This window comes from Lampetra planeri, chromosome 55 (assembly GCF_965212315.1).
Source record: "Lampetra planeri chromosome 55, kcLamPlan1.2.h2, whole genome shotgun sequence".
Lineage (NCBI taxonomy): Eukaryota > Metazoa > Chordata > Hyperoartia > Petromyzontiformes > Petromyzontidae > Lampetra > Lampetra planeri.
In genome coordinates this window covers 4,231,305-4,251,320 of record NC_136161.1, presented here as the reverse complement: position 1 = coordinate 4,251,320, position 20,016 = coordinate 4,231,305, and the positions used below count along the sequence as shown (strand labels likewise).

At 46.8% G+C, this 20,016-nt stretch overlaps 1 protein-coding gene across 1 annotated transcript; it reads left to right on the top strand.

Moving 5' to 3' along the window:
* The first annotated feature begins 538 nt into the window (after positions 1 to 538).
* LOC144735560 (uncharacterized) lies at positions 539 to 19,745 on the top strand. Its single transcript, XM_078618001.1, is given in 8 exon segments — positions 539 to 2,181; positions 3,366 to 3,467; positions 4,148 to 4,253; positions 5,551 to 5,634; positions 5,901 to 6,029; positions 8,565 to 9,690; positions 18,666 to 19,405; positions 19,408 to 19,745. Coding segments are annotated over 7 exon segments (2,391 nt in total). The 5' UTR covers positions 539 to 2,181; positions 3,366 to 3,416; the 3' UTR covers positions 19,563 to 19,745.
* The last annotated feature ends 271 nt before the right edge of the window (positions 19,746 to 20,016 follow it).

Sequence of the window (20,016 nt, the reverse complement as noted above, 5' to 3'; positions counted from 1 at the left end):
GTGAGTAGGGTGAGCGAAGCTTCCAGAAAGACGGCTCGGGGGATATAAAAGGGGACAGCGCAAGGGGAGGGGACGGTTGGAGAGAAAGACGAAGTTCAAGCACCAAGAACAAAGCCCGGGCCTAGATATCGTGCCGTGTCCGAATAAAGGGTCTGAGTCGAGCACGAACGTGTGCATGCGTCACTTCATAACTGGTTTTGTCTCGAATGATTTTTTTTGGTTTAGATCGTGTAAGGAAAAAAACGTGTGTTTTATAGGGGGCCGTCCATAAATGACGTCACGCGATTTTGCCCGCTTTTTGATCCCCCCCTCCCCCCCTCGTCACGCGGCGTCACAAAAAGTCAGACCCCTCTCAAATATGACCTCACAAAGCTCTGCTCCCCCCCCCCCCAAACCATATTTCCATTTGGAAAATAAAACATGCTTCAAATCGCTTTAAACTATTGTCATTGTACTGCGTTTTAATGTGGCGCTGCACTCTGATGTTATAGGAGAAAACACGCATTAAAAGGTGGCGTTGGAAAGCTGAAATTTAGCATAAAATTAATTTGAAAATATTCAACGTCTAACTAAAACTGCAGATGTTCAGAATATTATATTTAAATTATCTTATAATTATAGAATATTAAAAGTAATTCTAACTATAAAAAATACCTGAAACTTTGTAGTAGAACGAAGCAAAATGGAGAGTACAATTATAACAATCACATTCATTCCACAGAATGAAAAGCCCTGGTAGAATCATTAAAATAAAAATGTTTAATAACAATCATTAAAAAAATGTACAAAATTTATGCTATGCTTCTCCATTCTCCCACGGAGAAGCATAATGCTCCTTCATGGAATAAATAAAAGGTGACCTTAGTAAATGTAAATAATAAAATAGTTAATAATGAAAATTGATCAAAATTAGTGTTATAACAATTCTATTTAGTACTCTTTGGTTCTTTCGGTAAAGTCACGTAGGTAGAAAAATAAAAAATCACGACGTTTCGATCGCAACACAAGCAATCGTCATCAGGTGGGACAACCGCAGCAAGAAAATGCTGCAGTTGTCCCACCTGATGAAGTTCGCTTGTGTTGCGATCGAAACGTCGTGATTTGTTTTATATTATTTCTACCTACGTGATTTTTTTACCAGTTGTGACTTCTGAAAAGAAGCTCATAGCTTGGTGGGGCTTCACCTGATACAATAATTTGTATATTTGTAAGTGATTGGGTTACCTTGTCAATACACTGCACCAAGGCCGTAGCCATGGAGTCAACATTGGAGGGGACCAAATCTTCCAGAAAAAAAAAAATCTAAAATTGAAAACTCATTTCCTGCCATTTCCTGCCTAAAATATAAAAAAATTTCACTAACACAAAGGATGGACTTTTTTATTTATTTTTTATAATGTCTAATAGTGTATTGTATTGCATTGCTCTGTTTTTTTCTTTTTTTACATGTTCTTGTTTCATTGTATGTAATGGCAGAGATTATGGATTAATAAAGTACAACCATAACCACAATCATATAAACATAATTCTATTTTATAGCAATATATATTATAATTACGGCCTTGCACTGCACTCCTATCGTGTATTTTGTATCGTGGTTTGTTGTGACGCTCTGACCGAGTGGACGTCTGTGAAAAAAAGAGCTTTATGGATCTTCAGATTTCTACCTCCCAGTATCAGTCGCGATTGTGACGAAGGCGTCTGTGTCAATGAAGGATTCGCCCAGAGGCGTCTCACGCTGCATCTTGTCGCTCGGTTGGCAGGCGCCCAGAGGCGTCGGAGACTCGGAGAGACAAAGAGACAGAGAGACACAGAGACATACAGAGAGACACAGAGACATACAGAGAGACACAGAGACATACAGAGAGACAGAGAGAGACAGAGAGATACAGAGACAGAGAGACACAGAGAGACAGAGATAGATACGGAGACAGATACACACATAGAGACACACAGAGACAGAGAGACACAGGCAGAGAGACAGAGACACGGAGAGACATACAGAGAGAGAGACAGAGACACAGACAGAGACATACAGAGACAGATAGATACAGAGACACAGAGACATAAGGAGACACAGAGACATACAGTGAGATACAGAGACATACAGAGACACAGAGACAGAGTTAGAGACACAGAGAGACACAGAGACATACACACAGAGACAGAGAGACAAGCGAGGTAAGTCGGTGCAGTCACGGTGGCTGCTACTGTACGTTGAACTTCTTTTGCACCGTACGTAGATTGACAAACTCGTTCCTTTAGAGCCGCTTGTCGTCGTTGTTGTGTTAGTTTGTTGTTGTTGTGTTTAGTTTGTTGACCTTCCCCTGGACCTCCTATTAGCGCGGTTGGCTACGTACGGTGCGAAAGAAGTTCAACATACATACACTACTCTATACACTACACCAGGGGTCGGCAACCTGCGGCTCCGGAGCCGCATGCGGCTCTTTTGAACCTTGACCGCGGCTCCGGGGCGGATGCTAGCGAGGGGAGGAGGCGCACTGTGACACCTGCTCTGGCGTTGCCGCTGCTGACAGGTCGCCGCTCCGCTCCACACTGCCCGCCCGGTGACAGGCAATAACGTTGCCGTTGCTTTGTCACATGTTTGGAAGAAGTAAAAACCTTCCTGGGCAGCAAAGAGCTCACCTTTGCTGAGCTGGAACAGCCAGAGTGGCTGGAAAAATTACATTTTATGGTAGACATGACAGCACATCTAAACACGCTAAATACAACCCTTCAGGGGAAAGGAGGCACAGCCCTGCACATGCTGGAGGAGGTTTTGGCATTCGAGCGCAAGTTGACAGTGTTTGTCAAAGATTTACAGAGAGGTACACTGTCTCACTTTCCCTCTTTGAGAGAGTTCAAACAAAGTCATGATACGATAAATTTGGAATATTTCAAGTCTGCAATCACCACAATGCAAAGTTCGTTTGGGAAACGATTCTGTGAGTTCAGAGAGGAAAAAACGACATTATCCTTCCCTGTCACTCGCCTGGCGATCGATCCATCCCTATTGAATATGACTGCATTTGCAGGTGTAAGTCAACCTGATCTTGAGATGGAACTGGCCGATATAGCCGACAAAGATATATGGGTGTCCAAGTTCAAATGCTTGACCGCTACTCTTGAGGATGTTGCCCGTCAGAAGGCCATTCTGGCTCAGAATCATAAATGGAGTGATATTGAAAACCTTCCCAAACAGGACAAACTTGTATTCGAAACATGGAATGCCATCCCCAACACTTATATAAACATGAAAAAGTATGCATTTGGAGTCCTGTCGATCTTCGGCTCCACATATGTATGTGAGCAGGTCTTCTCCAACATGAACTATATTAAAAACAAACATCGATCACGCCTCACAGATGACAGCTTGCAAGCCTGTGTGAAAATGAAGGTGACGTCTTACAGCCCTGATGTGCAGACACTGTGCACTGAGGTTCAGGAGCAAAAATCCCATTAACCAGGTAATTTAGCTATTAATTTGCAAAAATATATTTTACATTGTTAAGTGAAAAAGTCCTTTTTTTATTCAGATTGACAGCTGACTGCACGATCCTGTATATAGCAATAAGGTAAGAAACAATATATGCAGTGTTATATTTGTTTTAAATGTTGCAATGGTTTTGCGGCTCCCAGTTTATTTTTTCCTTCGGAAACGGGTCCAAGTGGCTCTTTATGTCTTAAAGGTTGCAGACCCCTGCACTACACTATACAACTACTATACACACTACACAACACTATACACACTACTCTATAAACTACAAGACACACTACACTATACACTGCTCTATACACGATACACTACTATATACACTACACTATACACTACAGTATACACTACTCTATACACTACTATGCACACTAAACTATACACACATAACTATACACACTTAACTATACACGACAATGCACTACAATACACCACATTATACACTACACTATACACGACTATACACTGCACCACTATACTAAATTGAAAACTAATTCTTTTAGAGCGGCTTCTTGTTGTTGTCGTTGTGTTAGTTTGTTGTCCTTCCCCCGCCTCTTCTATTAGCGCGGTTGGCTACGTACGGTGCGAAAAAGAAGCTCAACTTCGTGCACACGGCACATCAACAACAACTTCGACTTTCTTTCTCAACGTTAGATGGAGTCGCGCTTTCATTTCCCATTCATCAAACAAGAGCGCGAAGAAGACCCCAGCGCTGGGACGTGGTCGGACCCGGCGATGGGACATGAGGACGCTCGCGATGGTGAGATCCCTCGAAAACATCTCCCAAGATCATCTCCCAAGAACATCTCGCAATTCGAAATCGTCGTCCGTACGGCAAAAGTTATTATTTAGTTTTTGGTGCGGCGGGGGAGTTCATCGGCAAACGTTTCTACACGTGGGGGGCTTAGATCGCTGTGAGTGTAAATGTTGATAACGTTTTTGGGTTTAGATCGCGTTATTTATAAATGTGTCGTAACCCTCCACCACCCGACACGGCCAATCTAAACCCAAAAAACGTTGATTATGAATAATATTGGTCGCGAAAGCCTACGTGTTAAACTGAGTGTAAATGTGTCGTAGAACCTCCAACCACCCGGCAGATTGGTTCTTGAACAGTGAACGACGGCGGTTGTCCACCAAGTTGAGTCTTGGACAGTCAACCCCGCTGGTTTTCCGCGTTGTCGATCTCGAACAGTCGGCCCCCGATGTCGTCCACCTCTGGTCGTCGATCAGTCCCCGAGAAAGCGCCCCGACCGCTGGGCCTCGTTCCCCCTGATGTACTCGCTCGGCCCTGACTGCTACCGGACAGTGGGCCCCCTTACTGAATTGTCACGCGTATGCTGACGGTGCCTTCCGGCCACCTGTTTTCAACCATCGCCCTTCCGGAATCTTCTCTTGCACGCAGCCCCCGACGCAAGGATGTAAAACATCGGTGTCGAGGTTGGCGAGGGTGAGTGAGTCAGTGGGCAGCTTCAGGAGTGGCGTCCTCGTGAAGATCTCGCCAGCGTCGGCGGGGTTTATGTTGTCGTTGTAGTCCACTGGAGCATTTATTTTAGCGTGCCCCCAACACATTCTTTGGGTCTTACGGTAAAGTCACGTAGATATAGGTTCAAAGGAAATAACAAAAAATAACAAAAAACTACGACGTTTCCATCGCAACGCAAGCATTCATCATCGTTCATAATGACGAACGATTGCGTTGCGATTGAAACGTTTATTTTCTTTTAACCTATCTACGTGACTACCGAAAGACCCAAAGAATATGAATTCCTGCAGTCACGAAGGCTTTAAGTCAAGATTTGCCCCCAAATAAGTTTGTTTTGCCATATGTCAATGCAATGAAACGTTTTTAAATGTCAGCGGTGAATTAAGCTAAATACGCTCGTGCAGAGAAAAAATTATGTATGGGGATGTTTTATAGCGCGTCAACTCTGTGCGTGTGTGTCAGGTGGTGTTGGATTACACGTCTCATTTATATTTACGCGATCTAAACCCACAACAAAACAACCTTTATTACGAATCGTCTGTTAGAGTTGATTGTTAATGGATGTGTGTAGGAGCAATCACGAAACAAGAAGACGAAGGGAATCTGGGCACTGAGAGACTGAGGATTGTGGTGAAAACTGAAGTGGAGCAAGACGGTAAGAGGCCTGCCTACGCATGAAGTTACCCCGCGTCAAACTCGCGCAAGAAATCAGGAATTCCAAAAGCATGAGGACAAGCACGTCCTTAGCAGGCCAGCTTGGCAATCTGATTATTGTCTCCTGATTGTTGTGTTCAGATTGTTGTCCTTCCCCCGCACGTCCGATTAGCACGGCTGGCTACGTACTGTGTGAAATAAGCTGAACATGCATACAAATGACTTGCCATAAAAAACCGTGGTGCATTGTCTGAATCGCACCTCCAGATCTGAACCGTTTCAAAGTGGAAGAATCCAGTGGGTGGCCAGAGGAGACCGGGAATTCCCTTGAATGTTTGGTCACTGCAGACCAGAACTTCATTGAGGTGGAGTTGTCAGAAGAGGACTTTGGTGGAGGTGAGTCCCAGTTCACCACACATCTCTTCGTAAAGGAGTCCAGCTCCTTTACGAAGGTCCGATGGGTCAATTAGTCTGTGCCACGGTGGCTAAGAGATGTTAACTACCTCGCCTGATGTGCAGGAGGTCGCGGGTTCGATCCTGACCCAGACGATGCCCGCTGCTGTATATTTGGAGCTTGCGTGTCTCTCTCATCATCATCCCTATGGCTAGAAGATGTTAACTACCTCGCCTGGTGTGCAGGAGGTCGTGGGTTCGATCCCGACCCTGACGATGCCTGCTGCTGTAGATTTGGAGCTTGCGTGTCTCTCTCATCATCATCACGGTGGCTAGGAGATGTTAACTACCTCGCCTGGTGTGCAGGAGGTCATGGGTTCGATCCCGACCCTGACGCCAATTCTTTACTAGTACAGCACACCGGTATGTTGGAGAGTAAACCCACAACATTTACATTTAGAAAAAAATTGGCATGCTTTGCTTACTTGACAAACCTTACCAATTGGCTGTGTTGGGTGTTGGTGAGTTTAACGACACATTTAGATTTCCACAATCTAATACAAAAACCTCTATTATGGATATTGGTCGCGAAAGCTTACGTGTTAAACATACCAAATGTTATAAACTATTCCAGAAACAACTATTTTCATCGCCAACTCCCGTTATGTCTATTGATTCCAGTTGGATTGATCAAAATAACCAAGTTATTAACACTCGTAATAATAACAAAGTAACTCGCCACAAAGCGCAACGCCATCTTATTATTAGGTTTCCCGCGCCAAAACGGCAAACTCAATCTAATACAACTCAAAAACAGAAAACTCAATCTAATACAACTCAAAAAAATTAACCCGTAAAAACAAAGTTTTTCACTATAAATCCTTTATATGCGTGGCGGCTAGAGTCCTCTCGTCCTCTGGCTTGAGATGGCTGCCACCTATGGGTCAGATGATTGCCTGCCACCATTAAGCAATTGGTAATTAAATATCATTTTTTTCCCCTAAAAAGTGTAAAATTTTGGAAAAAAATTTTCACGAAAATTAATTGTCACGCACAACGAGTCTGTGTGGAAAATGTCAGCTCGATTGGATCACGGGAAGTGGGTTAAAAAACGACCGAAAGATTTGCACGGTCGTAAGCGCGCAAGCAAGCAAGTGAACTTAATATAAAGGATTTAAAAACAAGTGAACATCTTGGGCCTGCAATGGCGATCAGAAAAACGCTTCACGTCACAAAACCGCTTCTCAATTTCTCTGTTCATGGGATTGAGCGCCGGTGTTAATATTCTAGACCCAATTATTATAAGTATGTTATATATTTAGATCAACTTTAATGTCAAAAGTCTCAATCGTGCATATATTCATCACCACCACCGACTCAATCAACAGTCAATTAACATTACCGAGTTCCCTGTCAGTCAATTGACATTCAAGTAATATCAATTTAACGCTTATATATTATTGGAGCTAATGTAACGCGCAAATCTAAATTGCGGGGAATGCTCGGGATCCAATCCCTGATCACCGTCTCATTCACTTCAACATTAATTTATATATTTAACAAAAAATACACACCTGGCTGTAAGAGCCATAAGACAGAAAGTGAGTGTATTATTTCTGTATATACATTCGATGTACATCTGTCATACATTTGTTGACAGACTGATTATAGTTGATTTCGAATATTCCAATTGTTTAGAAACCCCCCCTGTGGTAAGACCCCATGATGTCACTTCCGGTTTTACAGTATAAATGGGAAGCTATGAGAAGTGCCGAGCGGGGAGCGAGTGGATACAGTCTTTTACCGTGCGACAGGGTGATACAGTTCGTGAACAGGCGAAGATATAACTTTAGAAAATGCTCGTTTTTGTGCAACTAAGAAATAACGAAACACTTTGACTTAAGACACCTCAAACACGCGTCAGACTTATTGCTCCCACAAGTTAATGCGTAGATTGTTTTCTGGTACAAGAAAGCTGCGCTTATATATAAAAAAACACACCTGGCTACCCGTAGCTCTGCAAACAGTGTCCTAGTTTCCCATCTGCTACTGAGTACACAACTATACGTGTGAGTAATCACGGGTGAGCTCACAATGGATACACGAACATCCTCTGGCACCCATTCGTTTTATTTTGCATCGGTTAGTCAAACTATGAATTTGTGTGGGTTTACACCCTTTCTATTAACTCACTCTGCCTGTTGTTGTTGTAACTCAATTTTAACCCACTTCCCAATGTGGTATCGACTGCAAACTTGGTATACTTATGTCATACTGATGACAATACCATATTCTATCATAAAAAAAATATATTTTTTTACTTAATTTGTTATATGTTATGTTTCGGCTTGGGTCTAATTGTCCACGGTTAACTCACGTTGGCTGTAATTGACCACGGTACCTTACGTTATGGCAAGCTTAGGAGCCACTTCCTGGAGTCGTGAAGTTCTTCCGTTACGAGTACGGTACATTTCATTAAAGCGTGTTTTGAAAAAAGTTTTTTTTAATATTACTTATTTCTTCTTCTTAAACGTGCAGATGATGAAGCAAAAGAAAGGGGACTCCTGTGCGAGGAGTGCGGGAAGGGCAGACACTTCAATGCAAAGACAGACGAAGCGGTGGAACGCACCACCACCAGCACCACCAGTACCACCAGCAACAAGACTCCGCGAGCCTGCAAGCGGTGCGGGAAGGCCCTTGGAATCGCCGCGTCGCGCGCGACAGCCGCCGGCGACAGGAAAAAGCCGCACGCGTGCACGGATTGCGGGAAGGCGTTTGCAACGCGCTCCTATTTAAAAGCGCACTCCGTTTCGCACACCGGCGAGAAGCCGCACGTGTGCAAGGAGTGCGGCAAGGGCTTTGTGCGTCTTTTCGATTTGGAGAGGCACGCGATAACGCACACCCTTGAAAAGCCGCACGTGTGCGAGGAGTGCGGAAAGGGCTTCGCGCAACGCGCCAAATTGGAGCTGCACACGAGGTCGCACACCGGCGAGAAGCCTCACATTTGCACGGAGTGCGGGAAGGGCTTCGCGATACGTTATAGTTTGGAGGCGCACATTCGGTCGCACACGGGCGAGAAGCCGCACGCGTGCGCGGAGTGTGGCAAGGGCTTCGCTCAGCGTTCCGATTTGAAGGCGCACTCCAGAACGCACACGGGCGAGAAGCCGCACGCGTGCGCGGAGTGCGGCAAGGGCTTCGGCCTCCGCTCTACTTTGAAGGTGCACATGAGGACACACACGGGCGAAAGGCCGCACGTGTGCACGGAGTGCGGCAAGGGCTTCGCGCAGCGGTCCACTTTAGAGGCGCACGTCAGAACGCACACGGGTGAGAGGCCGCACGCGTGCGAGGAGTGCGGCAAGGGCTTTGCGCAGCGCTCCGATTTAAAGGCGCATGTCAGGACGCACACGGGCGAGAAGCCGCACGCGTGCAAAGAATGCGGCAAGGGATTCGCGCAGCATTCCCAATTGGAAGCGCACGTCAGGACACACACGGGCGAAAGGCCGCACGTGTGCGAGGAGTGCGGCAAGGGCTTCGCGCTGCGGTCCACGCTCACGCTGCACGTCAGGACGCACACGGGCGAGAGACCGCACGTGTGCCAGGAATGCGGCAAGGGCTTTGCCCAGCGCTACACCTTAAAGACCCACTACAGGACACACAGTGGAGAGTGGCCTCACGCGTGCAACGGGTGCGGGAAGGGCTTCGCGCAACGTTCTGACTTGGAGAAACACAAGAACACGCTGGTGAGAAGCCGCATGTGCGCGGGGAGTGTGGGAAGGGGTTTTCTCAGCGCTCAAACGTAGGGAAATTGTAGGAGCACGCTGGTAGGATGCCACGTGTGTAAGGAGTGTGGGAAAAGTTTTTTTTACAATGTTCATAACAATTAATAGATCACATCCTTCGTGAATTGGACACAATGGTCGATCGAAAACTCGGGAGGTGCGGAACCAGAGTTCAAAGTTCTTCATGCGTCAGTGTTCTGTCCTCGTGGTGCGTAACTATAGAGACGGTTAAACACCGTCCCAACAATGTGCATTAAAGACAAAATTACCTTCTGCACTTCCTTGTATTCATTGAAACAACCGTTGGAAAGTTCAATTAGAATCGGCAAATACATCCAATATGAGTCGGCACCAGTGCGAAACTGAAACGAAGATAAATGCAGCGTTCTTTACACGTGTAGATTGACAATTATCTCACAATGTGCAATGTATATGTAGGCGGTGTGAGCTCACCTGTAATTAATCACCGTATCATTGTGCACTCTGCTAATTTTCTACGGAGAGCCAGGTGCAGTTTTTAAAACATATGAGAAGGCAATGATGAGCAGAGATAGGACTCGAGCATCACATGCACAGCAGAGTTCTGAGCGATTAAAACAGTGTATCTGTACAACAGCAAACTTTTCGACAATTAGACTACTGATATTGCAGCGAATGCTAACCGAGGCCTTTGTTGTTCACATCTTCAACACGGTTACAAGTGTAACGACTGTCAGTAAGTCTCGAGGTGAAGACAGGGTGTCAGCGAGGCTGGATGCAAAGAGAAGGCACCAGCAAGTCTGGAGGATCTTGGTTGGGAAATTTCCCAGAGTGTCCAAAAGAGACAGCTGGGGAAATTCCCCCGGAGAATCCACGAGGATAAAAGCAGGGCAAGAAGGGATGTTTGGGGCCTGCGGAGAAGGACTCGGGCCGTCGTAGCTGTCTTCATGTCATCACTGTCTGCTCGGTCATACGATCTCCATGTCGGCATTATCTCATGACGACGTGGTCCTAAGCTACGTTACGTGCAATAAAAAGAAACCTCTAAAGTTCGAGTCCGGAGTAATTACACAAGTAGTACTGCACACAGTCATGTCAATCACCAAAATCCTGCCATTTAGCACAACCTTACGGTATGAAAAACAATAGGTGTTTACCCTTTCTGGAAGTAAAACAGGAGTTGTGTTAAGATGTTCAAACACCAAATAGGCACAGCTATTGCAAGTCATCATCAAGTACTGCATTAGCCACACATACTTGTGGCAAAACATGCAAACTAACATACTCTGATAATTATATGGGCATTGTCTTTGAAACTGATTGGCCTACACCAGAGCTGCAGCCTTCTTTATGGCCTAGTCTCTGTACCAGTATGAGACCAGCGAACGTGAAAAGGCGAACAATGCAAATACAATGCAAGGCTCATTTCCCATAATACTCGTTAAAATTGACATGCCAATCTCTCCCTTTAACGCAGCTGCTGTGCGTGCGTGCGGCGACGGGACTCCTTTGCATCTCTGACCCCACCTACTTACCCTTGGGTGACACCCACCTCAAACCTGTATAGAACATCTTGTTGCAGCAGCCCTTTCCTGTTCAGCAGTTCTACTGCTGTATCTTTCCACCTGATGACGATTGTTTGTGTTGCGATCGAAACGTCCTAATTTAATTTATACCTACGTGACTTTACCGAAAGAACCAAAGAGTATGGCATTGTCTTTGAAACTGATAGATCTACACCAGATACAGCAACCTTCATGGCCTGGTCTGAACCACCAGTGTCAGTAAACCAGAGAACAACGACATCTTAACGCCTATTTTATTGTGTGTTGCCAGAAAGGGTGAAAACCATGATCCTTATTTTTAATTCGTTTCATTAGATAGAAATTTAAAACCATACGGTATTCGTTGCATCTTGTCGTTTGCAGTGTGGGTTCTTGTTAAAGGCGTCTTGTGCTGGATCCTGTCGTTTGCCGCTGTGTTGGTGCTCGTTAGAGGCGTCTTGTGCTGGATCTTGTTAGAGGCGTCTTGTGCTGGATCTTGTCGTCGATGGTGGTGTTGGTGCTCGTTAGAGGCGTCTTGTGCTGCATCTTGTCGTCGTTTATGGGCAGACAGAGTTGGAAGGGAAGAGACACAGATACAGGTAGAGAGAGACACAGCGAGATAGACAGACAGATAGACAGAGAGAGACACAGATAGAGACAGAGAGATAGGCAGACAGATAGACAGAGAAATACACGGAGAGAGAGAGACAGAGATAGACACAGATACACACACACAGAGATAGAGACACAGAGAGATAGACACAGAGAGAGACACAGAGACACTGAGAGACACACAGAGAGACATATAGAGACACAGATAGAGACACAGATAGAGACACAGAGACAGAGAGAGACAGAAACACAGAGAGAGAGAGACACATAGAGAGACAGAGAGAGACGGCTAAACTGAAGTTCTTCAAAGTCAACACATTTCGCGTCGATTGTCTCGCGTGCGAGATGGCCGCCTCGCACGTGAATCTCCCGTTCGCCAAACGAGAGGAGGCTGAGGATCATCATCATCATCAGCAGAATCATCATCAGCAGCAGCATCAGAATCATCATCATCAGCAGCATCATCATCGTCCCGGGTTCGGGGCGCGCTCCGACTTGACCGTGAAACGCGAAGACGCTGACGCCGCTGGTGAAGATCACTTGGAGAACACAAAACAATCAGCACCACCACCATCACCACCATCATCAGCATCAGCACCACCATCACCACCACCATCACCACCACCATCAGCACCACCATCAGCACCTCCACCATCAGCACTTCCACCACCATCAGCACTTCCACCACCATCAGCACCTCCACCACCATCACCACCACCATCAGCACCTCCACCACCACCATCAGCACCTTCACCACCTCCACCACCATCAGCACCTTCATCAGCACCTCCACCACCATCACCACCATCATCACCACCACCATCAGCACCACCACCACCATCAGCACCACCACCATCAGCACCACCACCACCATCAGCACCTCCACCATCATCACCACCACCACCATCAGCACCATCACCACCATCACCTCCACCATCACCACCACCATCAGCATCATCATCATCATCACCACCACCACCATCAGCACCTCCACCATCACCACCACCACCATCAGCACCTCCACCATCACCACCACCATCATCACCACCACCATCACCACCACCATCATCATCATCATCACCACCACCATCACCACCACCATCAGCACCTCCACCACCACCATCACCACCACCATCAGCACCACCACCATCAGCACCTCCACCATCACCACCATCACCACCACCATCACCACCACCATCACCACCACCACCACCAAGTTTGAACCAAAATCTGCATAGCGAGAATCGTTTTTGTACCCCCCCCACCATACCGTGGGGTAAGATTGCCGACTGGTGAGATTTGTCGCTTAAACAAAACGTGACAATTTAACACGTAGGAGGCTTTCGCGGCCAAAACCCATAATGCAGGTTTTTAGGGTTAGATCTAACCCATAATACAGTTTTTAGGGTCACATCTAACCCATAATACAGTTTTTTAGGGTCACATCTAACCCATAATACAGGTTTATTAGGGTTAAATCTAACCCATAATATCGTTTTTTGGGTCATCTCTAACCCATAATACAGTTTTTTGGGTTACATCTAACCCATAATGCAGTTTTTTAGGGTTACATCTAACCCATAATACAGGTTTTTGGGGTTAGATCTAACCCATAATACAGTTTTTTGGGTTACATCTAACCCATAATGCAGTTTTTTGGGTTACATCTAACCCATAATACAGTTTTAGGGTTACATCTAACCCATAATGCAGTTTTTTGGGTTACATCTAACCCATAATATAGTTTTAGGGTTACATCTAACCCATAATAGTTTTTTTAGGGTTATATCTAACCCATAATACAGTTTTTTGGGTTACATCTAACCCATAATAGTTTTTTAGGGTCACATCTAACCCATAATACAGTTTTTTAGGGTCACATCTAACCCATAACACAGGTTTATTAGGGTTAAATTTAACCCATAATACAGTTTTTTGGGTTACATCTAACCCATAATGCAGTTTTTTAGGGTTAGATCTAACCCATAATACAGGTTTTTGGGGTTAGATCTAACCCATAATACAGTTTTTTGGGTTACATCTAACCCATAATATAGTTTTTTAGGGTTAGATCTAACCCATAATACAGGTTTTTGGGGTTAGATCTAACCCATAATACAGTTTTTTGGGTTACATCTAACCCATAATATAGTTTTTTAGGGTTAGATCTAACCCGTAATACAGTTTTTTAGTGTTGGATCTAACCCATAATACAGTTTTTTGGGTTACATCTAACCCATAATGCAGTTTTTTTAGGGTTAGATCTAACCCTTAATACAGGTTTTTGGTAGTGTACCAGTTAGCACTACGCTGCGCTATTAACCACGGCTATGACCCGAGTTAAATTCCCGCTCAAGGCCACCAACACCGGTGATGATTATCTGAACTGGTCCTGGGTCTTCTCTAGGTTGACTCGGCCTCAAATGAGTACCTGGTGCGGTGTGTAAACATCGCCATTAGGGAGACAAAGGCGGCCGGGCGTGGTGCTGGCCACCCACCCCCTCGTGTGCTGTACCGGCCTTCATAGCTGCGACTCGCTAACAGCACCTGCCCCAGCAGTCTGTTAGAGGCTACATACTGATTCTTTGTCTTGTTGTGCAGGAGTGGTTGTGAAGCAAGAAGAAGACCAATGGAGGAGTCTGGACGCCGAGACGCTGAGGATTGTCGTGAAAACGGAAGTCCAGGAGGATGGTAAGAGACCTCCACCACAGGTGCAGTGAGAGCCGAACTGAAGTCAAGATCTCAAGCCATTTAAGAGTAGTACAGTCTGGTTTTCCAACAACGCCGCGTGTTGTTTTCACAACGTGATTGGATATGCAATGCGATGAATGTATTACGGTTTTTTTAGAACGCGGACACAAATTGGATATGCAGGTGTAGAGGAGTAATATGGAGACGTGACGTCATGCACGCTGTCCAGTGCGATGACGTCATGTGACGTGACGTCATGCGCGCTGGGCGGGGTGATGACGTCATGTCTCACAAGGGTACTTAAGGGGGACCCCGTGACAAAAGCGGGGTCGTTGTGGGAGCCCGGGATAGAGAGCGGTTGAAGAGACAGCCAGGGGTAGAGCTCAGGGAGTCTGGAGAGAAGCCGGCGGTGTTGGCTGAACCCCCGATCCGACTCGGGAGAGAGCCCTGGAGCTAGCCGAGCAAGGAACAGACAGGGTGAAGTTCCGCTTGTAGGACCCAGTGTAGGGCTCCTATCCCTGGTGGAGTTTATCTAAACCCTTAATAAATAACCGGCGCAAGCCCTTAACCAAAGACCTGTCTCAGCGTTGTCATTTGCACCTTAACACAGGGACTCCTTTATTTACGAACGAGTTAGGTTCCAGAGGTCTGTTTGTAAGTCGATTTGTTCAACTTTACTCCTGTCGACTCCAAACACGTTGTACGACGTGTACGCTACACACAGGGAATGGTTAAGTTGTATAATGTCCTGCAGATGTAGATGCCACTGGTTCTTCACGTTCCGCAGATGTAGATGCCACTAGTTCTTCACGTTCTGCAGATGTAGATGCCACTGGTTCCTCACGTTCTGCAGATGTAGATGTCACCACCACTGCCATGTATTGCACGGCGATTGAACTTATGACTCTGCGTCCGAACAGGAAAATGGACATACGGACCGGGTTTGTTTGTACTTCTTGGTAGAGTATTCCCTGTATAACGCGATCAAGTGAACGGAACTACGTCGCTGCGAGTAGGAATAAGCCGGTGGTTGTAACGGCACCCTCGGCGTAGCATCGTCATCGCACATGAGGCATTGGCGATGATGCTGGATGCTTCTCGACGCTTCCTACCATACGCCTCGGTCTTTGTTCAGTCCCCTGCATTATGCATCTCGCGTGTTATCACGGACTGTTGCTTTACCCCCTACATTATGTTATTTAATCGCAATTTTTTCTTCTTCCATAACGCAGTGTTCTTTAGGAACGCAACTACTACTGTTACCGTGCTATGGGGTAAGACAGACTGTGTAAGGGTAAAAGGGTTTGTCGACAACCATCTTGGCCGCGTGTCTTATCCCCCGTGACGCGCGCCGATAGCTTCTCTTCAGCGGCCACGGGTGCGCCCCTTCCCCAATTACAGCTTCGGATCTGAAGACCGTTAAAGTGGAAGGCGGCAGTGAGAGGCCAGAGGAGTTGACAGAGACCCGTGGGTGTTTGGTCACCGGAGACGAGAACTACATCAAGGTGGAGCTTTCGGCAGAGGACATTGGTGAAGGTGAGTCCATCGTTTGTCACTTCACTCTGCCCCGTCCAGAGACCCCTCTTATGGAGGTCACTGACTGGGTCCGTGACCTATTTTTTTTTTTATTGCCTTGGCTTAACCATTGATCATCGAGACATGGCGGTCACTGCCTCGCGGCGCTTTGCGGATGTGCTTCCGCGGCCGTCTGGAATGACTCTTCGTTCCGACATGAGGAAGCCACAGCATTTACAATTCGGGTGCTGGGTTTACTCTCCAACACACAACCAGTTAGTGCTGTACTAGTAATGAATTGGCAAGTTTTGTTTGTGTGACAAATCTTTACTTATCGGCTTTGTTGGGTGGTGGTGGGTTTAACGACACATTTATATTTCTACATTATAATTAGAGCGTGTTCGTTTGCATGTTCACCACAAGTAACTGTGGGGTTAATGCAGTAACTTGATTCCATGAAAAAGGTTTCTATTTGGTGTTTGAACATCTTAACACAACTCCTGTTTGATTGCCAGAGAGGGCAAAACCTATACTTATTTTTTCATACATTTATATTCACGCGCTCTAACCCCAAAAAAACCTCTGTAGTGGATAATGTTGGACGCAAAAGCCTACTTACTGCGCGCTAAACTAGACCTCCACCGTTGACGATCGGTGGCGTTTGTCACGGTACATTTTTTTTTCTGCATTACCAGCTCCGGATCTGAAGACCGTTAAGGCGGAAGGAACCAACGAGCGGCCGAAGGTGACGGCGGAGTTCCGCCGGTGTTCGGTCACCGCGGACAAGAACTTCATCGAGGTCGAGTTGTCGGAGGAGGATGTCGGTGAAGGTGAGCTGCGTTTTATCCACAACTTTCTTGCCGTTCAGCCCCCCCTCCCCCCCTTTTTACTAAGGCCGATTAGTCCCCCCCCACCCCCCCCACCCGCCCCACCCACATCTCCAACACAACGATTGATTACGTACGGTGCGAAAGAAGTTCGACGAACATCCTCACTTGTTGGCGATCGTACGTTACACAGTAGACTCTCGATTATCCGCGCGTGCGGTTAATTCCATTTGCTGATTAACCGCGCACATGAGATTTTGACGTACATTGATAACACATGGATTTTCCCTTAAGCCCAAATTAATGATCTAAAAAACAGTTATACAACAATGTTATTCTTGGAAAAGTTTTTTGGGTTAAACCGAACACACATGTTGCTCCAGTTAATCCGAAATCTACGCGGTCGCCACTGCAGTACAGTAGTTGTCTTATCTTTACAACAGTGGGTGACGGAGTTTGATTGATGTTGATTGGCGTGACTCTGCTGCTGTCATCCACTTAGTGGGCCGAGTCTTCTGCATGGGAGCAGGATAGTATTATCATCACTGCAATAAAACCAGAGCAATACATAAAATTTTGATTTGAAGCTTTCGTCACTGCTGGAATCCATATTCTTTGGTTCTTTCGAACTACTGGATTTTATTTTTATGCCTTAGGACGACCGGTTGTGTTGCGATCGAAACGTCGTGATATATTGTGTTTCATTTCATTTTATTTTTCTACCTATGTGACTTTACCGAAAGAACCAACGAGTATAGCAATACATTCGTTTATTTTGCCCATTAACAAACTCAATTTTCTTAACTGATACTTAATTAACACCTAATATTAGTGGCTTTTGGCATGGGCCATCCGCCAGGGAAATTAAGGATGGTGAACCGGAGCTTGAGGACCAGATGACCTCCGTAACAACGGCCAGGACCACAATGCCAGTTCCCCAGGATTGTAAATTGCCCCCAGCGAGTAGAATAGTGACTGCATCGATCATAACAAGAGACTGGGGCATCTTGCTCATCATTGTCCCGTGGAAACCAACAATGCATACACTGCTAACGCGCTGGCACTTATCACTTTATCTTCCTTGCGTCTGTTAAGCGAACTTTGAATGGTTCTTCTTTTTTACACGCTTTCATTTAACTCACTCTGCCTGTTGTTGTTGTCGTTGTTGTCGTTGTATCCTCAAATCTTGTTACTCAATTTTAACCTACTTCCCAATGTATCGACTGCAAACTTGGCATACTTATGTCATACTGATGACAATACTATCTTCTATAATAATAAAAAATATATATATTTTAAACAATATTTTTTTATATGTTATGTTTCGGCTTGGGTCTCATTGTCCACGGTAAACTGACGTTGGCTGTAATTGACAACTGTCCCTTACATTATGGCAAGCTTCGTGGCCAATTACTGGAGCCGTGGAGTTCTACCATTACTAGTACATTTCATAAAAGCGTGTTTAAATGTTTTTGTTTTTTAAATATTACTTACTTCAGCAGATCATGACGCAAAGGAAACGGAACTCCTGTGTGAGGAGTGCGGGAGGGGCGGACGCTTCGATGCACAAACGGACAGAGCGACGGAACGCAGCAGCGGCAGCAGCAGCAGCAAGACCCCTCGAGCCTGCAAGCGGTGCGGGAAGTCGCTCAACATCACTGCGCCGTCGCGCGCGAGAGTCGCCGGCGACAGGAAGAAGCCGCACACGTGCAAGGAGTGCGGGAAGGGCTTCACGCGTCTCTCCAACCTGGAGAGACACGCGACGACGCACTCCCTTGACAGACCGCACGCGTGCAAGGAGTGCGGGAAGGGCTTCGCGCAGCGTTGCACGCTGGAGGTGCACGCGAGGTCGCACACCGGCGAGAAACCGCACGTCTGCGTCGAGTGCGGGAAGGGGTTCGCGGCGCGCCACATTTTGGAGGCACACGCGAGGTCGCACACGGGCGAGAGGCCGCACGCGTGCGCCGAATGCGGCAAGGTCTTCGGGCAGAGCTCCACTTTGAAGGTGCACCTCAGGACGCACACGGGCGAGAGGCCGCACGTGTGCGCGGAGTGCGGCAAGGGCTTCGGGCAGAGCTCCGATTTGAAGGTGCACGTCAGGACGCACACGGGCGAAAAGCCGCACGTGTGCTCCGAGTGCGGCAAAGGCTTCGGACTGGGCTCCACGTTGAAGGTGCACATGAGGACGCACACGGGCGAGAGGCCGCACGTGTGCAAGGACTGCGGCAAGGGCTTCGCGCAGCGGTCCACTCTAGAGGCGCACGGCAGAACGCACAGCGGCGAGAAGCCGCACGTTTGCCCTGAGTGCGGCAAGGGCTTTTCACAGCGCTACACCTTGAAGATACACTCCAGGACGCACACCGGCGAGTGGCCCCACGTGTGCCAGGAGTGCGGGAAGGGATTCGCGCGACGCTCTGACCTGGAGAAACACAGGAGCACGCCGGTGAGGAGCCGCATGTGCGCCGGGAGTGTGGGGATCGTTTTTCTCAACGTAATACTGTGACGGCACATTCCAGGACACACGCAGCACTCGACTTAACCCTGCCCCCCCATTCCGAGACGTCTGCAAGTAGGCAGGGTCGGCGTTGATTTTACTTAGAGAGTAGCGGTGGTGCCGTTGTTTTTTATAAAGACGTCCTTACTCACCGCAGAGAACCGTAGCGACACGACCGCCGCCGCCACTCTACGATGGCTGGCACCAAAGCTGAGCCACACTCCCTCCCCGCACGGCCTTGTGAGAGCCTCGGTGTACCAATAAAGTTACTTCAGTTATTTTTCCAGTGTCGTTTTGACTATGTACACGTACGTCATCGGAATGTCATGGGGAAAAAAAACGATGGCGTACACACGTACGTACATGTGTGTACGTCATCGCCAACGGGAGTTGGGAGGCACACACATTACACACACATTACACACACATTACACACACACATGGGTAAGAAGTGGCACGCGCGTGCCAGGAGTGTGGAATAAGTTTTTTAAAAATCAACAGTCAACACTTTCAGAGCACACCCGAGAACGCAGACCGGGGGGGGGGGGG